This window comes from Condylura cristata, unplaced genomic scaffold, assembly GCF_000260355.1.
Source record: "Condylura cristata isolate star-nosed mole 26May11 unplaced genomic scaffold, ConCri1.0 scaffold00052, whole genome shotgun sequence".
NCBI lineage: Eukaryota > Metazoa > Chordata > Mammalia > Eulipotyphla > Talpidae > Condylura > Condylura cristata.
Genome location: NW_004567153.1, coordinates 377572 through 396926, shown reverse-complemented (window position 1 = coordinate 396926; position 19355 = coordinate 377572). Strand labels below are relative to the sequence as shown.

Sequence of the window (19355 nt, the reverse complement as noted above, 5' to 3'; positions counted from 1 at the left end):
GGGCGACAGCAGAGGTCTGCTGAGTCATGTGGGCCACCTCCCTGGCCGGGGCCCAAATTCTCACTGCAGTGGCTGTAGAGAGCGTCATAGTGTTGTACTTTAGCAGTTTGAGGAACCTCCAAACAGTTTTCCATAGTGGTTGTACTAGTTTGCATTCCCACCAGCAGTGCAGGACAGTTCCTTTTTCTCCACATCCTCGCCAACATTTGTTGTTGCTAGTTGTTTGAAGATGTGCCGTTCTCCCTGGGGTGAGGTGGTATCTCATCGTGGTTTTAATTTGCATCTCCCTTATTACGAGTGATGTTGAACATTTTTTCATATGCCTGTTGGCCATCTGCATTTCCCCTTTGGGGAAGTGTCTTTTTAGCTCTACTGCCCATTTTTTGATAGGGTTGTTTACTTCATTTTTGTTGAGTTTCATCAGTTCTCCGTATATTTTTGTGATCAGTCCTTTATCGCTACTTTTGTGTGAGAAAATGTTTTCCCAACTAGTGGGCTGTCTGTTTGTTTTTAGTAATGTCTCTTTTGCTGTACAGAAGCTCTTTAACTTGATGTAATCCCATCTATTTATCTTTGCCTTCACTATTGTCTTTGCTTCTAGGTATTTTATGGTTTCCGTTCTTATGTCTAGGTCTTTAATCCACTTCGAGCTGATTTTTGTGACTGGAGTGAGGCAGTGATCTAGTTTCATTTTTTTGCATGTAGCTTCCCAGTTTTCCCAGCACCACTTGCTGAACAAATTTTCTTTGTTCCATTGTATCTTCTTTCTCCTTTGTCAAAAATTAGGTGTCCATAAACTCGTGGGTTTATATCTGGATTTTCTATTCAAATCCACTGGTCTGTATGTCTATTCTTATTCCAGTACCATGCAGTTTTGATTATTATGGCTTTGTAGTACAGCTTGAAGTTTGGGATTGTAATTCCTCCATTTTGATTTTTCTTAGACATGATTTTGGCTATTCGAGGTTTTTTGTTGTTCCATATGAATCTCATCAACATTTTTTCTATTTCTTTGAAGAATGTCATTGAGATTTTTATGGGGATGGCATTAAATCTGTATATTGCTTTTGGCAGGATGGCCATTTTGATGATGTTAATTCTCCCGATCCATGAGCAGGGGATGTCTTTCCATTTCATGGTGTCTTCTTGTATTTCTTTTAACAGTGTTTTGTAATTTTCTTTGTAGAGGTCTTTTACCTCCTTTGTTAGGTTGACTTCCAGGTATTTGATTCTTTTTGTTTTCATTGAAATGTAGTGTTGTACTTTAACTCCTTGTGCTACCAGGGAGACCCCTGTAATTATCCTTTTCAAAGGTCACTTCCGTCCAGCCTTCAGACCCCCTCCCATGAAATCAGACTTTGGCCAAAAAGGTGTATCTTGAGGTGGTGGGCTCTGGCTCCCCCACCCTGTGTGCTAACCTGTTTATTTAAAAAGCACGGGTGCAGATTTCACCTTCTGAATACATGTTTGTCATAGAGGCAATTCTGATGAATGAGGCTCAGCTAGAGAACGTGTTGATAGCTTACTTTTGTGCGCCTTTGAGCATTTTCATGATAAGGAGGGAAAAAAATGTATCGACAGAATCAGATGCGTTTTATTATTTGCTACTCTGATGATTTTGCTCACTCAAGCACATACACAGAGCCGCAGAAATCTGAGTCTCCTGATGCACATGGCCCCAGGTGAAGTTGAACGCAAGGACATTTCGCCCTCTTACCCGCTCTCATGGTATGGAGAAGTGACCAGCTTTGTGCCAGCTTTGCAGTCTTTTGTTGGTCAGTAGTTTTGCTGCTCCCCTCAGCAGTGTGCTTCGTCCATCTGCCTGTTCTGCTCCCTCTTTGTCTCTCTTGAGTCTTCTCACCGGCCCTGCACCTCTGGCCTGTACCCTAGTTCTGTATGCATCAATAAATAAATTTTAAAAAATAAATAAATAAAATGTCCTCCCAAGTAGAGTGTCTCTGGATGCCCCCTAAGGCCGAGAAGCTTCGGCTGTGTCTCAAGTGTTAGCTAAACTTGTTTAAGGTATGAGTTACAGTGACATCGGTGAGCTTAATGTTAGTGAATCCACACCAGTAAAGGAGGCGCCGTTAGTAAAAACACATAAAGTAGAGGTAAGGTGTTAACTGACGGAACATGCTGTGATCAGACTCCAAGGATCCAACTCTGCCTTTCCCCTGGGAGTTTAGTTCAGTGTTTGCTAATTCATTGCACGGCACCATGAGGAGAATGACTTGCGCGGATGTAGAAATATCTCTTACGAGCACTTTGCTGGCACTGAGACAAGCTGATGATGTTGTTCAGCACAGAAGCTGCTAGCCTAAGGTGTTCGGCGTTTTCACAGGGCGCACAAGTTAGGCGGCCTCTGGTAACTCACCTCCCGTTTCGCCGGAGATCTGCCTGATGCCAGTCCCTGATGGTGCTGTTGGCCATTATGTGAGCTTGTGGTTGTGACTCTGACTGTTGGCCTCTGGGGTGGATTCTCATTGCCCCTCGCTCACGCTTTCAGTGTCTTGTCTGCTGGGTCCATCAGGACCCTTCACTGTAGAGCTTATTTATCCCCCTGACACCACATAGCACCTGGGACCCAGTAGGGACCTGATCGGGTGAGTGAAGCACTAATTAAATATAGAGGCATAATACGCATTAAATGAGAATTCTTACCAAATAAGTAGTGAGTAATGTTTAACGTAACAGCTGGGAAACGGCAGCCTCGGGGTAGAAGCTGTCTTAGGAGACGGTGTTGGCTACACAGCCTATAAAATGCACAGAAAATTGACCATAACTCTCTATAAAACCACACATATTTCTTGTGATAAATAATAGAGTTTATGTATTTTATGGGCTTGGCAACTGACATCAGTAACTGTAAATAAACAGCTGAGGTAAACTTTATTAGTTCGATGCGGAATAGTAAAATGTTGCCAGGGGACAGAAAAGTAAATTTAAATGATGATATCCTGGCTTGGGAATTATTTCACAATTAAGGTAACTTCCATCAAGAGGGCAATATTTTCCAGCTGTACTCTGCAGCCTTTACCATTTACATTATACTTTGTATTTGCGTTGAGTAATAAAAGCAATTAATTCGAAGCACTGTGGTTTATTCTGCATTTGGGCTTCGTGCTTCTAAGGAACTGTATTTTTTTAATCCAGGCAGTTAAACAGGATATAAATGTCATGTTAATAATAGGAATTGAGAATTTAATCATATGGTATTAAACTGTGAGTATAAGTGAGTAATACTAGTCCTAGTTCACTTTATTTCCTACATAATTCTGGCCTATTAATGAAATTTTTATTCAAAGGAATGCTATATTCCAATTTTTTTTTTTTTAGTAAAGAAATTTTTAACAGGAATATACAAGAAAAAAATGCAGATAACTGTTGAGATATGTACTCAGGAGTTTTACATAGGTCAAATTCTCTCTCTTTTTTAAAGATTTTATTTAAAGGAGTGGGGTACAGGCCAGAGGTACAGGGGTGGTGAGAGAATTCACCAGAGACAGAGCGGGGAGCAGAACAGGCAGGCTGACGAAGAACACTGCTGAGGGGAGCAGCGGGCGGGTCAGGAGAGGTCTGCCGCGCCATGTGGTCACCTCCAGGGCAGGCGGGGATCGAACGAACTCGTGCGGAAGCGGCTTTAGCTTCTCAGTGCTGCGCTTCAACCTGCTGCACCACCAGGGAGGCCCCTACAACTGAATTTTTTTTTTAAAGATTTATTTATTTGTGCATACAGAACTGGGGTAAAGGCCAGAGGCTCAGGGGCGGTGAGAGGCTGCACCAGAGACAGAGTGGGGAGCAGAACAGGCAGTTCGACAAAGTCCACTGCTGAGGGGAGCAGCGGGCGGGTCAGGAGAGGTCTGCCGCGCCCTGTGGGTCACCTCCGGGGCTGGGGATCAAAACTCGCACTGCAGAGTGCTGAGGCCCACTTCGCAGTGCTGCGCTCTAACCCACTGTGCCACCAGGGAGGGCTCAGGTAAAATTCTTTTAACTGAAAAAATCTGAAAGAAAATCAGCGAAGTAAAGGTGGTTTTCAGATGGAATAATTCCTTAATTCTTCAGGTAATTTGGTGATGTGAATGCATGGATAAATACAGAACTCCCAGGCCAGATATGGGCCCCCACACCTATGGAAGCCGTTAATACACTTACATTAGCTATCTGAATATAGCGTCAAGAGTACATTTGAAAAACCAGAAAGTTTTACACTGAGTGAAGTTAAATAAGACAAAATTCTTCCTGCTAACCAGAAGTGACCTTTGACGTTTAAATCTCCTTGGGGAGTTGGCAGGAGGTCTTGAGCTGGTGACCTTGCTAAGGTGGTTAAAACCTTGCTGACACCTGGCTAGTGTTGCTAAAGAGATGTTCTACAAATAATGCTTTTCAAAAGTAATGGCACTTTCTCTGTTTTACTTTGGCAAGCTGCGGGGAATTCTGTTAGCTTATGGCAGTACAGAACACTAGTAAGGATTTTACAAGGTGAGTCACAGCAGTTGCATCGACAGGAAGAAAATGAAAGTCATCAATGGAGAGAGGTGTTTTAGCAATTGAAGGGGCAGATTAAAATGGAAAAATATATATATTTATTGTACTGTATATGGAAACATTTTCCTGCTAAAGATTTCTTTCCTTTTGCTTTTCTAGTCCTTTCCACAGCCTCCCCCACCCCCGACACCTCTCCATTCCCTGAGCATGCTACCTCTCTTTATTCAGGTCTCTCCTCACTGTGTTTTCATGGACAGCCAAGCAGCAAAGTCCAGCCAGCCTGGGGTGCAGAGAAAGTAAAAAGCTTTCTTTGGATCATTTGCATTTTGGAAATAAAACAGAAAAAAAACCCCACAAATTTCCTCTCCCACTGACCATTAACAAATTTCTTTTTCTTTTGCCTGGAGATATTATTATTTATTTATATTATTTAATTTTTAAATTAATTAATTAGCTTGTTTACATTGTTTATAGTCCCCACAATTCTCCAACCACCTTATCACCTGTGAACCATCACAGATTCCCTTGTGTGTGTCGATCTCTTTTGAGCCCCTTTCCGCTCCATCTTTTACTGTATGCCTCAGAGCTGTGGTCAGCTTGCTAACTTTAACTTTTCTTGCTCTTTTGTTTGGTTTCTCTATATTCCACATGTAAGGGGGACCACTCAGTATTTATCTTTTTCCTTTTGACTGATTTTGGCTGGTATCCCTTCCAGTTCCATCCATATTGTCAAAAATGGCATGACTTTGTCCTTTTTGATTGCTGTGTAATATTCCACTATATAAATATGCCACAGTCGTTTCACCCATTCATCTAGTTGGGGGCATTTGGGTTGTTTCCACATCTTGGCTACTGTAGGTAGTGCTGCAGCAAGCATTGGAGTGCAGGTTTCCTTCCGAATTAGTGTTTTATATCCTTTGGGTAGATGCCAAGGAGAAGAATTGCTAGATGATATGGTAGATCCATTTTTCATGTTCTTCGGAAACTTCACACAGATTTGCACAGTGGCTGACCAGTTTGCATTCCTACCAGCAGTGTTAAGAGGACTCCTTTATCTCCATCCTCACCAGCATTTATTCTTGGGGTTTTTGATGTGAACCATTCTTACTGGTGATATCTCAGTTCTTACTAGTGATATCAGTTCTATCTCATTCTTACTGGTGATATCTTAAGGTGATAACTCATTGTGGTTTTGATTTGCATTTCCCTGACAACTAGTGATACTGAACATTTTTTCTTATGACTGTTGGCCATTTGCCTTTCCTCTTTGGAGAAGTGTCTCACTTTTTCTTTGTAGGGTACCTTCAGCATGGAGGAATGGAAGAGTAAAGAAACCGGGCACTCTAAAAAATAGCGACTTTCAGTAGGCGTGCCTTACAGGGCAGGGGTGTCCCTGGAACCCCATGCTCTTGGTCAAAGTTTATCAAGTAAGTTTATTCACCCATCATGACCTATGAGCTCTGTGGCCTTTCAGCCTGTGAAAAGCCCAGGGGAAATATAGCTCTCGGTTTTTGGACGATCTTTCTCCAGACGTGGTGAGAGAAAGAAGCCTCTGGTTTGAATCACATATTAACTCAGGATAAGTTTTGATCTCTGTTTTGACAATCATCTTTGTAAAAGTGTAATCTGATGTGAGTTTTTGCCCCCAAAATGATATGCTAAAACAAATGGCTGGTGACTCACACTTAAATAGTTAGGGAAGTAAGAGAAGAGACTAAGTAAGATTGTACAACAGATGGAATTTAGTGAAATCTAACAGGTAAATGGAAGGCTGTCTATTTCCACCTACTTAGAATGGGTTGAACGGTTCCCCCCTCCAGAAGACCTGTCCATGACCTAACCGTGTGAATCTGTGAAGGTGACAGTGTTTGGGAAAAGGGTCTTAACAGATGTATTTAGGTGAAGGGTCTGAGGTGAGGAGATTGTCCTGGATTTTCCTGGTGGGTCCCAAATCCAATACCAGGTGTCCTTAAAAGAGACACAGGGGGCCCTCCCTGGTGGCGCAGAGGGTTAAAGCACAGCACTGAGAGGCTAAAAAGCCGCTTCCGCATGAGTTCGAATCCCGCCTGCCCTGGAGGTGACCACAGGGCGCGGCAGACCTCTCCTGACCCGCCCGCTGCTCCCCTCAGCAGTGGGCTTCCTTCATCTGCCCGTTCTGCTCCCCGCTCTGTCTCTGGGGAAGCCTCTCCGTGCCCTTGCACCTCTGGCCTGTACCCCAGTTCTGTACGCACAAATAAATAAATCTTTAAAAAAAAAAAAGACACAGGGAAGACAGAGAGTAGAAGACAGAAGACGAGACAATGTGACATTCAGCCCTGAGCTGGGGGGTTCTGGCAGGTACTGGAAGCTGAGCTGAGCAGGGAACAGATTCCAGCTGCAGCACCTGGAGGGAGCACAGACTTTTGGAAAACTTGACTTAAGACTTAAGGGTTAAGTCTCTCCCCAGAATGACGAGGGAAGAGATTTCTGTTCTCTGAAGCCACCCAGTTTATGATAATTTGCTATGGAATCTATCTATCCTGTCTGTCTGTCTGTCTGTCTGTCTGTCTGTCTGTCTATTTGCCTGCCTGCCTGCCTCTCTAACTATCTAAATATCCTATGTTTATGTTCCCACTATATTCCTGGTTTTGCCAACTCCCTATTTCTGTCATTATAAATATTTAATATCCCATGAACTCTAGAAAGAGTTCATGTACTAATTGGAAAAAAGATAGCTTCTAACCATTCTCAGTGTTTGAGGATATTAAATATTTGTTTTCTGTATGCTAGTACATAATACATATATAGTAAATGTAACTTGGTGTTGATGCCATCTCAGTATTTTTTAAGACATTTATTTATGCATACTAGAACTGGGGTACAGGCCAGAGGTGCAGGGGTACACCAGAGACAGAATGTAATGAAATCCACTGCTGAGGGCATCAGTGGGGAGAGGAGCGTCAGCTCGCTGGCGGGGCGCGAACTCACGCTGCAGTGGCTGCAGAGAGCTGCAGAGAGCTGTGCAGTGCTGTGTTTGACCTCTCACGCCACCAGGAGACCCTCATCTCAATATTTTCAGTGTTTTCTGTGTGAGAGGCATTTTGGGGAGATGCCCATGGAGTGGGGAAGCGGTCGTGAGCTGGTGACAAGGGACTGGAGGGTGGACGCTGGGACGAGCTCAAGGACAGGTGACGGGCCAGGTGGGACTCGCCAGGGAGCGTGGGCTTCATCCCGAGAACAAGGGGGAGGTGTTCGTTAGGGCAGTGACTAGACCCACTTGGACACCCTCAGTGGCCAGTTAGGGATGATGGAGATCTGCACCTCGTTGCCATTTGCTACCGAGAGCAGGGAGCTCACTGAGCAAAGCTCAGTCGCATTGCAGCCAGGCACGGGCGGAGGAGCGGGGCGGAGAGCTGACCCTCCCAAGCTCCGTTTCGCAGGGGTCTCACCTTGCGCTTCAAATCCCGCGAGTCACCGGAACCCCACTTCTGTACCTTCTTGCGTCTTTGTCGCTTTTGTCCCGCCCCTTGGGTGCAGCCCTGCAGTTCTCCCACCACCACAGCGGCCGTGGTCCAGCACCACCGTCCCGTGTGCTCTTCCCTCGCCCTGCCGCTCCCCTGCACCGCCTCACCTCTTCTTTCCAGCCTGTGGTCACCTGCCTGAGGGAGAAGATGAGGAAGGAGGGGCCTCCGTGGTGGCCCAGGGGTCACTTCTCAGCGCTGTGACTGCTGTGGTCTGAGCTGACCCACAGGGCGCAGCAGACCCCTCTTGTCTCCCCGCTGCCCCCCTCAGCAGTGGATTTCAGTGGCTCTTCCTGTTCTGCTCCCCGCTCTGTCTCTGGTGAATCCTCGCAGCCCCTGCACCTCTGACCTATACCCCAGTTCTTGTGTGCCAAAATAAATAAATCTTAATGAAAGAAAATATCAGGAGGGAAACGGTTGTCATTCGCTAAGCCAAAATCATTCATTTCCTTTATTCTTGTCCCCCGGAGAGAATACAGCTGTAGGGTTCTTTTTTTTCTTTAGAGAGAGAGAGAGAGATTTATTTATTTGTGCGTACAGAACTAGGGTACAGGTGCAGTAAGAGTGGGGAGCAGAACAGGCAGATCGACAAAGCACACTGCTGAGGGGAGCAGCGGGCGGGTCAGGAGAGGTCTGCCGCGCCCTGGGGTCTCCTCTGGGGCAGGCGGGGCTCGAACTCTTGTGGAAGCGGCTTCAGCTTCTCAGTGCTGCGCTCTGACCCGCTGCGCCCTGGGGAGGGCCCGGCTGTATGGTTCTTGATCTGGGATCTGGGAACCCTGGATGTTCACCCCGGTGGCTGGAAACCTCTCCCCCTCTTCTCTCCCAGGTAGCTACGCATCTCCCCAAGCCCTTTCCCCAGGCTCACTCCTCCCTGAACTGTTTTCGCTGGGCAGAGCCTGAGGCAACACCCCAGACTTGTAGACCTACGAATTTGGAACAAAGTCTTCTGAGTGTCAGTGTCACCTCGTCTGAGCTGTGACCCCTTGAATGTGTTGCCGGTGCCCCTCCAATACCGCCCTTCCCTACCTGCAGGGGGGGCAGTTCCGGGGTGCCTGGACCCCGCCTGCCTGGGTTCACCTAAGCAGCACCTCGGCCCGGCCGGGTGAGCCGAGGGCGGCTCTCTGAAGCCTCTGGCAGCTGGAGCTGGGCACCTGCCTCCTTCTCGGGGTCCTTTTTCCTCTGGGTGATAGTGACGGGACGGAGTCAGGCAACACTGGAGCGCTGCAAGGTGCCCGGCACGGAGCGAGTGCTCAGTAAGTGTAGGTGGGTCCTCTGGCCCGCCGCTTCCCAGCAAGCCGGCGACGGCCTCCGGGCCCAGCCGTGATTTGGCCACACAGCGTCCGTCCTCTCCCACACATGCCCCCTCCCCCGCTCCATTCCCAGCCCCTGGGCTTGCCGCACTGTGCCCAGCGCCAGCCTCTGCTTGGAAACTCCCTGTTAAATGCGTCCGTCCCGGACAGCCCCTCTGGGGGTGGGGGACAGTCACATTTCGGCCACGTAGTCATGAATGTCGGGGTGAAGCACCTCGTGTTTCCTGCCCAACCCTTTACCAACACTGCAGGGTGGGTTGCTCCAGGAGGGACAAGCTCATGCCAAGAAGGGCGTGGGCTGAGCTGGGCACTTCCTGATGCTGCTCTCAGGGTGAGGCCTGCAAGTGGGAGGCGCCGGCCCCGGAGATTCCGGGGCTCCCTGCTGTCTCCGAAGCGTCCCTCAGACTCAGCCGCACTCCGAGATCACTAACCGCTGATGCTGTTAGTGAAGACCAGTGCCATCTTCCATCAGGGTCCCTTAGAGCTCTACAAGATGTCCTTGCTGGCTTTGGGGTCCCTGCTTGGGCACAGTTTCTGCTCTCAGGACCCCTGCCGGGTCCTGAGGCTGCATCCGGGAAGGGGTCTCTCTGGCTCTTTTTCCTGGAGGCTTCTTCCTGCCTCCCTCCCTCCCTCCTTATCTCCCTTCCTTCCTTCTTTTCTTCCTCTCTCTCTCTTTCTTTTTAATATAATTTTGTTTTTATTATTAACAGTGTTAAACTAAACCAAACTTTGTATAAACTAAACATAAACTTTGTTATGCTATGTTGTCTTATGTATTTTAAATAATATAATAGTTTATTTTTACATCATGTTGTGCCTTTTCCCATCTCAGTTGCAATCCCCGTGGGCTTCCCATCACCATAATCCAGTGTATTTCCCTCCCCCCCCCACTGTTTTTTTATCCCATTCCCACTGCACCCCATAAAATGTCTCTGGTTTATAGTTGCTCATTATTATTATTATTTTCTTGTCTGGTCCGTTATATTCCTGCTATGAGTGAAACCATCCGGTATTTTTCCTTTTCTCTCTGGCTTATTTCACTAAGCATGATCCCTTCCAACCCCATCCATGTTGCTGTAAAAGGTATGAATTTATCTTTTTGGTTGCTGAGTAATATTCCATTGCATATATATACCACATCTTTTTAATTCAGTCATCCACTTTTGGGCATTGGGCTGTTTCCATGTCTTTCCTAGTGTAAATAAAGTAGCAGTAAACATGGAGCTGCGGGTATTTTTATGAATCAGTGTTTTTGTGTCTTTTGGGTAGATACCTAGGAGTGGGATTGCTGGGTCGTAGGGGAGCTCCATGTTGAGCAGTTTGAGGAATCTCCAAACAGTTTTCCATAGTGGTTGTACTAGTTTGCATTCCCACCAGCAGTGCAGGAGAGTTCCTTTTTCTCCACATCCTCGCCAACATGTGTTGTTGCTAGTTGTTTGAAGATGTGCCATTCTCACTGGGGTGAGGTGGTATCTCATTGTGGCTTTAATTTGCATCTCCCTTATGACGAGTGATGTTGAACATTTTTTCATATGCCTGTTGGCCATCTGCATTTCCTGGAAGCTTATTTCTTACAATGCCAAATTTGAGACCCATGCATGTTGTACAAAAGGCACAGGAGAGGGACACTTGACACAGTTCCTGTAAGAAATGAGCTGGAAGAAGGTTATTGCTTTGGTGGGGTTCTTGTCACAGGTACATCAGGGGACAGGACAACTTATTGCAGGAGGGAAACTGGCCACCTCCCTCTTCCATCTCTGCCACCCGCCCTCCCTCCCTCACGGGCACCCTCTTTGCACACAGACCAGGAGGAGCTCGCATTACCTCCCTCCTCAGTGTGGCCCCCAAGACCAGCAGCAGCTGACCCTCCTGGGTGTGCGCTGGAAATGCAGAAACCCAGGCTGCGTTCATCCCGCTCTCCAGAGTCAGAAGCTGTACTTTTACAAACACTCAGAAGACTCAGAAGCGCCCTCACCTCTGAGACACACTCAGGTAGTTGTTGAGATGGGGAGGGAGTGGGGGGAAGGTGGTCGTGAGACGCCTTCAAACACAGGTTTCAAGCCGCCAAACAGTCCCAGCTCTGATTCTCATCCCTAATCCTCACGACTTAGTGATGGAGGAACTGGGCAAGTCACTCTGTGCCTTGGAATCCTCACTTGTAAAACAGGCACAGAAACACCTATTTTATAGAGCTGTTGCTGGGATAAGCTGGGCAAAAGGGTAGAGGGTAACCTCAGCACCGGCTGGTTGGGGACGGTCGCTATGGAGACCATCCTGGCTTGCCTTTGCTCGCCTTCTCGGCGGGCACCTGTGCCCAGCAGGCCGGCTCTCAGGGCGCCAGGCTGACCTGGTGAGGGCGTCCTGTGGCTCTAGTGTGTCCAGCGCTTTGCTCGAGTCTTTCTGGTGATAGCGGTGGGTGCAGCTGAACACCCTCCCGCTTTGGCTGTTTCAGTAGGGATTTGACCAGCGTGATTATTCTGTGCCCTTGGAGGGGCTAATGAGCTTTCAACCTGTAAACGCAATGCCGTCGAAGCTTGTAAAATATCAGTGGTCATCTTTGGAAGTCACGGTTGTAAGGGCCAGTCTCTGAACGAGCGTCCTCTGGAGCAGAAGGTGCCTGGGAACTAGGACAGGGCGCCGTCAAGCGGTATTTGGCGGCGGGGCTGAGTGAGCCTGGCCGGGTCTCGGGGTCCACCTGCCAGTGTCCGCTGGGGCAGGGCAGGTGTGGTCGTTTCCAGGCCTGGAACAGAACCGGGCACCCGTGGGGTGGACGGACAGGCAGGAGGGGGCGAGCATATGCTTTGCTCATCTACGAATCCCCTGTGTTTCGTCTGAAAGCCTGCAGTCTGTTTTTAATGGATCCCTCTGCCTGGAAAAGAATTTTCCATCTTTCCTGCTAAGATCTTCCCAGTCTTTGGCACATGGCTCCTACCTAATGGTAAACTAATTGCTTTGTCACTAAGCCCTTGAAGCTTATCAGGCCAGGGGCGTTTTTCCAAAGCACAGTCCTAGCCAGTCCCCTGGTGCCCATTCATTTCATTCACGTTGCGAGAACTCCCTGCAAAAGACATGCTGGAGGGGCAGGGAGATGACCATCAGGAGTTTAGCAGGGCGGACTGGGAGGGGACGATGTCAGAGGAGGTGAGCACTAGCAAGGACACTGAGTCGGGGAGACGGGCGAATGGACAGGGGCTTCTCTTTTTTCTGTGACGCCCTTCGTGTTCGGCTTGGAAGTCAGGAATTCTAAGTCGCCTCGTGAACTGTGATCGCCGCCGTGGCTGAGTCATCCTTGAGCAAAGCCAGCTACCCTGGGTTGTGTCGGCAGGGACGTCAGGATGGTCAAACTGAAGCCTCTCTGTGTCTTCGGACAACAGTGTCTTCTTTGTCCAGCCAGCCAGGCCACAGGGACACCGCCTCGTGGTTCTGTGCCTCAGTCAAGCCCTGCGAGCTGCTTCTCAGCCGGGGGACGTTCCGGTAGCTTCTGACCAGCTCAGTTGCCCGTAAACTTGCTAGGGCTGCGTCTGACTGCCACAGACTGTGGCTGTAGGGCGCTCCCTTCCCGTCGCCGGATGCTCCCAGAGCAGCGGCAGTTCACAGCTTGCGCCATCCACAAAGAGCCCTCCCTTGTGCCTCGGTGACCAGAATCTTTCATTTTTATATATATATGGATTGAGTTTACATCATTCTTCATTTTGTGCATTTTCTCCCTGCGAACTTCCCCCCACCACCACTTTACCCGTGTGCCGTCACCACAGCCCCGAGCGCGCTTCCTACCCAGTTTTGATCCTGTTCACTTCTTCACCGCCCCCCCCCCCCCCCGTTGATTGTCTGTGGTTTATAGTTGTTTGTTATTTTTCATTTTTGCTTTGTTACAATTGTTTTTTTCCCCCCTGGTCCCTTACACTCCTGGTATGAGTGAAAGCATCCAGTATTTTCCCTTCTCTTTCTGGCTTATGTCATTCAGCATGATCCCTTCCAGCTCCATCCATGTTGCTGCAAAAGGCATGAGTGTATCTTTTTGGTTGCTGAGTAATATTCCATTGTGTCTATGTACCACATCTTTTCAATCCAGTCATCTTCTTTTGGGCATTTGGGCTGCTTCCACATGTTCCCTATTGTAAATAGAGCAGCAATAAGCAGAGGGTGCAGGTGTCCTTTTGAATTGATGTTTTTGTGTCCTCTGGGTAGATACCTGGGAGTGGGATTGCTGGGTCTATGGAAGCTCCATTTTAGCAGTTTGAGAAACCTCAAATGCTTTCCACAGAGACTTGCTGTTTTCATAGTGGTTGGGCCAGTTTGCATTCCCACCAGCAGTGGAAGAAAGTTCCCCTTTCTCCACATCCTCGCCAACATTTGTCGTTGCTGGCTGTTTTCAGATGTGCCATTCTCACTGGGGTGAGGTGGTATCTCATTGAGGTTTTGATTTGCATCTCCCTTATGACGGGTGATGCTGAGCATTTTTTTTTTTTTTCATCTCAATTGTAATCCCCACGGGTTTCCCATCACCAAATCACCCACATTTTTTCATCTACTTGTTGGCCATCTGCATTTCCTCTTTGGAGAAGTGTCTTTTTAGCTCTTCTGCCCATTTTTTGATGGGGTTGTTCATTTTGTTTTTGTGGAGTTTCATCAGCTCTTGTACATCTTTTGAGTGGTCAGGATACTTCAAGTGAGCATGCTCTTTGGCCAAAACTGTACTGCAGTTGCTTCCCTTTCTCCATGTCTCTGGTCACGTAGCAAGGAGAGACTTGCTGTTTGTATATATGGGTAGTGTCCACACCATGCAGTTCAACTGAAAATCTCCTGGAGCTCAACCTGTCTCTGGCATCTTAATATAAGATCATGACCTAAGTCAGAAAACACTTACCCAGATTGCGGGCTGAAATCAACAACCAGTCAAATACCTGATTTTTTGTGGAGAGGAGTCATGGACTAGGTTAGGGAAGATTTGGGAAAATGGTCACTGAAGAACACTAACAACAGTTACTAATATTTACTGATTATATACTCTGCTATAAGTATGTGAAATAATTTTCACTCAAACACTTCGGTAACTTGACAAAGTGTTGACAGGATGGAAATTTCTAGAATGTAGATGCCCTGCCCAGGACATGTCAACTAGAAAGTGACCAAGTCTGGACTCTGGCCTGTCCAGAGGTTGATAAGGCTTGATGTGTCTTCCAGTGAGGAAACATCCGTGACAGGTAAACATGATGCTGAAAAATATCACAGCAGGTCTGCAACTCCCCATCAGGAATTTATTACTCCTTTCCATGTCGGAGAGGAAGACAGAAACAGGCACTGTTATCTACCCTGTATCGACACACCCCCTGCCCTCCAGGATCCTGAACCTGGTGGTTCCCCACTTTGCCTCTTTCCTGAAGAACACAAGCCCCCCCCAGGGCCCTCCTTGAAAATTCACCAGCTTCCCACAAGTTTCAATAACTGGCTGTGGCTTCTTCTTCTTTTTTTAATGCTCTTGGGTAGCCGGGTCCTGGAGAGCTTTAAAAGCCGCCTCATTTTGCCAGCAGACTGAAGAAGGGGAGCTCAAGTCACTGGAGACCAAGGGGCAAAGTCACGGGTTTGGCGGCATCGGGAAAGCAATGGTGTGTGACCAGGTTTTAAGCCGCCTATTCTGGCTCTGGATGACAGCACGCTCTTGCTCCCTGGGCCTTAATTGGCTGATAGAGTGATTGCTTTGGCCAAGGGTCCAATTAATACCCAAGACTTGAGGATTGGTTTTCCAACCCCAGTTGGATGAGTTTCTTGGCAAAGAAAAATTTACCACTGTAAATTCAATTCACTTCCTTAACTCTGCACCCACTCTATTATGGAAGGCTATCACTCCGTCTGGCTAATTCCAGACAAGGCTCTGTGAGCAGATGGGGAATTTGGATTTGCAAACTTGAAAAAAAAAAAAAAAAGAAGCAAAGCCCTAAGTGAGTGTGAGTTTTATGCAGTTACTTTGCCGCTCCATCTTGTGGAAAATGTACTAAGTCCCAACCTAGTGGAAGGCAGGATGACAAAGGTGGAACAGACATCGAGCCTCCAATAGATGCTTTGAGGATGATCCGTAGCCCCACTGTGACTGGCTAGGGGACCACAGAAATGGCATGAGCTAGGGAGCAAAGTCACCCCACTCCCTTGCGTTGAAAGAGATCCAAGAGGTTCCTGGCTGGAGCCGAGTGGTGCCCGGCTTGGACGGAATCCATAAACCTGACGCCCACGTAGTCCTGGGCACTGGATCAAGTTGTGTGGTCAAATGCACAAGACGGGATGATAACACAGCCCTCCCCCTCGCTTGCCAGGAGCCCACTCGGGGTCTGTGTGCGTTCGCGCCTGCCCTTCGTGCCGGCGGCTGCGGCAGCAAGCCTGACACTTCATGCTCCTTGTTACTCTTTGCTGTCGTGGAGAACCACATGCAGTATAATTCTTGGCTTCCAAACAGCAGCCACAGAATAGCCAGTTCCTAGTTAAACAAGCTTCTGAGGAGCCGTCGCTCTCCGCCTGCTCAGCGTCCCCCGCAGACACGCCGTCGTGGAGCCTGAATTTCAAAACACTTTGACTCTGAACGCTCTGCAAGCCGCAAGCCCACTCTGCCCCTCTTTACTAGGCGCTGCCTTGTGATTTTTGCTTCTTCTCTTGTTGACTACTTGGGGGAAGTCTGCTTGTTAGAACATCCTTCCCCTCTGTTTGCTTTGACCTGATTTTGCAAGCTGCAAGTCACCTTAGTCAGCGGCGGGAGAAGTACTAAACCAGATGGGGAGGTGACGGGGATGTCTGGAAGACATCGTCTCTTCTCGGACGAGACACTTGATGCATGAAGTCAGAGCACCTGGCAGGAAGCCACAGGCCTCCCTTGCAGTCCACACGCTCGCTCACGCCCCTGACCTCGGGCCTCTGTCCAGGGGGCCGACGACGACGGGATGGCCACGGTGGGCCACTCAGTAACTCCTGGCCACAGGGAGTCCACGCAGCTCTGGAGTTTGTCGGTGGTCCCATCCAGGTCTGTGTCATTTTGTTTTGAAAAGAAAACCCTCTCAAGGCTCTACTTTTAGTCTGGACTTCTCACACGAGTGTGGACAGAGAGCGGGTGGTTGGAGACTTCTTCGAACCTGGCTTTGCTCAGGACTGACTCTCCTTGGGGAAGTGTTGCCAGCTGCTGTCCACCTCAGGGAGTCCCGGCCCCTGTGCAAGCGCCGTGCTCCGTCTTTGCTTCCCTTCTGTCCTTGGCTCATTAGCTCCTGCAAACTTTGGGTCCTAAGGGAGCGAAGGGAACGAACGTTTCACTCCGCTTCCCAAATGTCGGTCTAGAAAATCAGGCCAAGTGGAAAGGAAAGGCACTTATTCTTGGGTGCATTCATTCAGTCAAGATTATTGATTGAAAGAAATATTTACCGATAGAATGTTCTAGGATGGTGGTGGGCACTGGGAGGGAAGGCTAAGCAAGACTGGCCTTGAGCTGTGAAGCAGAGGTCTGGGGGCTCTGGGGGACGGGCAGGCGAACAAAGGCAACTGTGACGTAGCCTGTGATGTGGGGTGTCAGAGTGAGCTCTGAGGGAGAAGCTCCATGGGAGTTGGGGGGGGCTTTCCAAGTGGGGCAGCACCTCGGTGTGGACCTGAAGGATGAGCGGAAGCTGGTCCATCTTGGGGTTGATGGGTGCTCTGGTGCTGGGCCGGGTACTGAGGAGGTGCTGGCCACCACCCAGTTTGCCACAAGCACCTTTTGTAGTCACTAGACACGCGCACCAGGGATCATAACTAGAACAGCTGTGAGTTCAGCCTGGGCACTATGGGTCATCAATAAAAGACACGTGATGATCATGGAGCTCGAGTAATCCATGAGCCAGGAGAATAATTAGAACAAAAATGAGAGAGGTGCAGCATATAGCTGGATGCCACGTGAACACCATGAAAATGATCGGCAGTACAATAGAACCGCCATCGTTCATATCATCAAGGTGTACACGCTCACGAGCAGCTGGTGGGGTGACCCTAATAGAGAGGAGGGGAATTGGGATCATTGGGTTGGACAGAGGTGACAACATGGGCAGTCTACCGCTGAGAACTCCAGGGAGAAGGGGCAGCTGACCCACAAGGAAAGCGGGTCAAGTCCTGCTCTTTGCCTGCCAGACAGCAGACAGCCCACCACCTTGAAATGTCTCCACTATGTTTTCCACCTTTGTCTGTTCCAGCAAACAAATGGCTCTCAACTTTGATGGTGCCTGGCCTGCGCAACAGGCTATCAGTTAGGTGGTGGCCACGGGCACAGAACAAGAGGACCAGGAGGCTTAGTCGCCATTCGGTCTGTCTCTCTGTCCCTCTCTTGCCTCTGTATCCTGTCCCCTGCTTTGGCACTAAAGGTGTATCAGATGGACCTAAGGCTCCAAGATTCTTTCTGTCTGCCCAAATCAACAGAGAACCTGCAGCGTCTGAGATGGTGGCATACCCTGAGTCCCCAGGCTGCTGGACTCTGGACAGCCTGGGACATGTGGCCTTTGTGGATGCAACTTGGGCTTACCAGGGGTCCTAAGGCCAGAGTTCCTGAGGCCAGTTCTGCACCGGGCTCCAAAATCGCCATCTCTAGCTTGCAAGGGTGTGCATTTCCCTTTCAGCACTCCCAGATCTCCTGCAGTGTCTGGGGAGATGCCCTAGACTAATGTTGAGGAGGGTGTGGACCAGCTCTGTGCCATTTTGCTCTGTGGGACAAGTTAGTGTCCCGCTGAAGGCCAGAATGACTGGGACAGCAGCCCCCACAGACCAGGGTGACTGCGGAAGTTCTAGGAACTGCAGCCTGGGAATCCCGTGCCCCAGATGGGACAGGTGTCCTATAGCAGCACTTCTGTGTGTGGCTAGTAAGGAGGTGGTGGGCCAGCTCACCGCAGGCATCTGAACCTTCTGGCGTAACCGACTCTTGTCACCTTCAACTGTCAGTGCATGCTAGGGTGGCCAGCTACCTCCGTCTGCCTGGCAGGGAGGGATTCTCGGACACTGGACTTTCAGCACAAACTCCAAGAAACCTTGGGCTGAACTGGAACAGTTGAGTTGCCCCAAGAATGCTGACCTTGAAACAAGCACAAGTAATATGTCACACTTAGTCCTTAAAGCAATGCTTTGAGGTAGACATTATTATCTCGATTTCAAAGAATTTGTAAATAAGAGATGAAGTGAATTCCTCAAGGGCACTGATCTAGTAAGTGATTTAAAAGCCTGGATGTAAGTTAACTTGCCTTCTTTAAAGCCAGTGTATGAGTTATCTGTTGCTGCATAATAAATCACCCCCAAACTTGCTGGCTTAAACTAACAAGAGAGGGTTATTCATTCATTGTTTCTGTGAGTCAGGGGTTCAGGAGCATCAGAGCTGGGTGGCTCTGGCTCCAGACCTCGCAACGAGGTGGCAGCCCCAATGTCAGTGGTGCCTGGAGACATGACTGGGCCCGAGGGTCTGCTTCCAAGAAGGGAAACTCGCACAGCTGTTGGCCAGAGGCCTGGGCTCCCTGCAGCGTGGCCTGTCCGTGTGTGGGGCTGGGGGTTGATTTCCCTCAGAGTGCATGGTCCAAACGAGAGCGGGGAAGACCGTCCTTTCCATTACCTAGCCTTGGAATCCTGCCCATTCATTTCTGGAATGTGCCATTAGATGGTCAGCCCTTCTCCACAAGGTAGGGGCTGCCCCAAGGGTGAATGCCAGGAGGCCAGGGCCCCTGGGGGCATCCCGGAAGCTGCCTGCAGTCAGTGTTGTTCCTGCCCCCACAGCTACCTTTAGCACTGCAGGTAAGGAGGGTATTTGAGGGGAGTCAGTCGAACAAGCGGTGGGCAACGTGTAGCTGTGACTACACAGCACGAATATTCATGGTATGCAGAGATGGCATCATTTACATATGCAAATGAGCATCCTTTCCAGATAACCGCCCACCCGGTAGGCTGTGTATTTACCCCTGTTTCATCACACCTGATATTTTTGTTTTGAATATTAATTATGGTTGATTATGTACTCCCGATTTCCCAAGTTTTATAACATGAACACACGTGTTCTTTTATATGCAGAAGGGAGTTGTGATTG

At 48.8% G+C, this 19355-nt stretch overlaps 1 protein-coding gene across 1 annotated transcript in view; it reads right to left on the bottom strand.

The window, feature by feature from the left end:
- Positions 1–17876, bottom strand: part of LOC105854541 — a 187684-nt gene extending 169808 nt beyond the window's left edge. Inside the window, exon 1 of the mRNA XM_012734284.1 lies at positions 17817–17876. Within this exon, the coding sequence (XP_012589738.1) occupies positions 17817–17876 (60 nt within the window). The remainder of the gene's footprint in view (positions 1–17816) is intronic.
- Positions 17877–19355: the final 1479 nt, after the last annotated feature.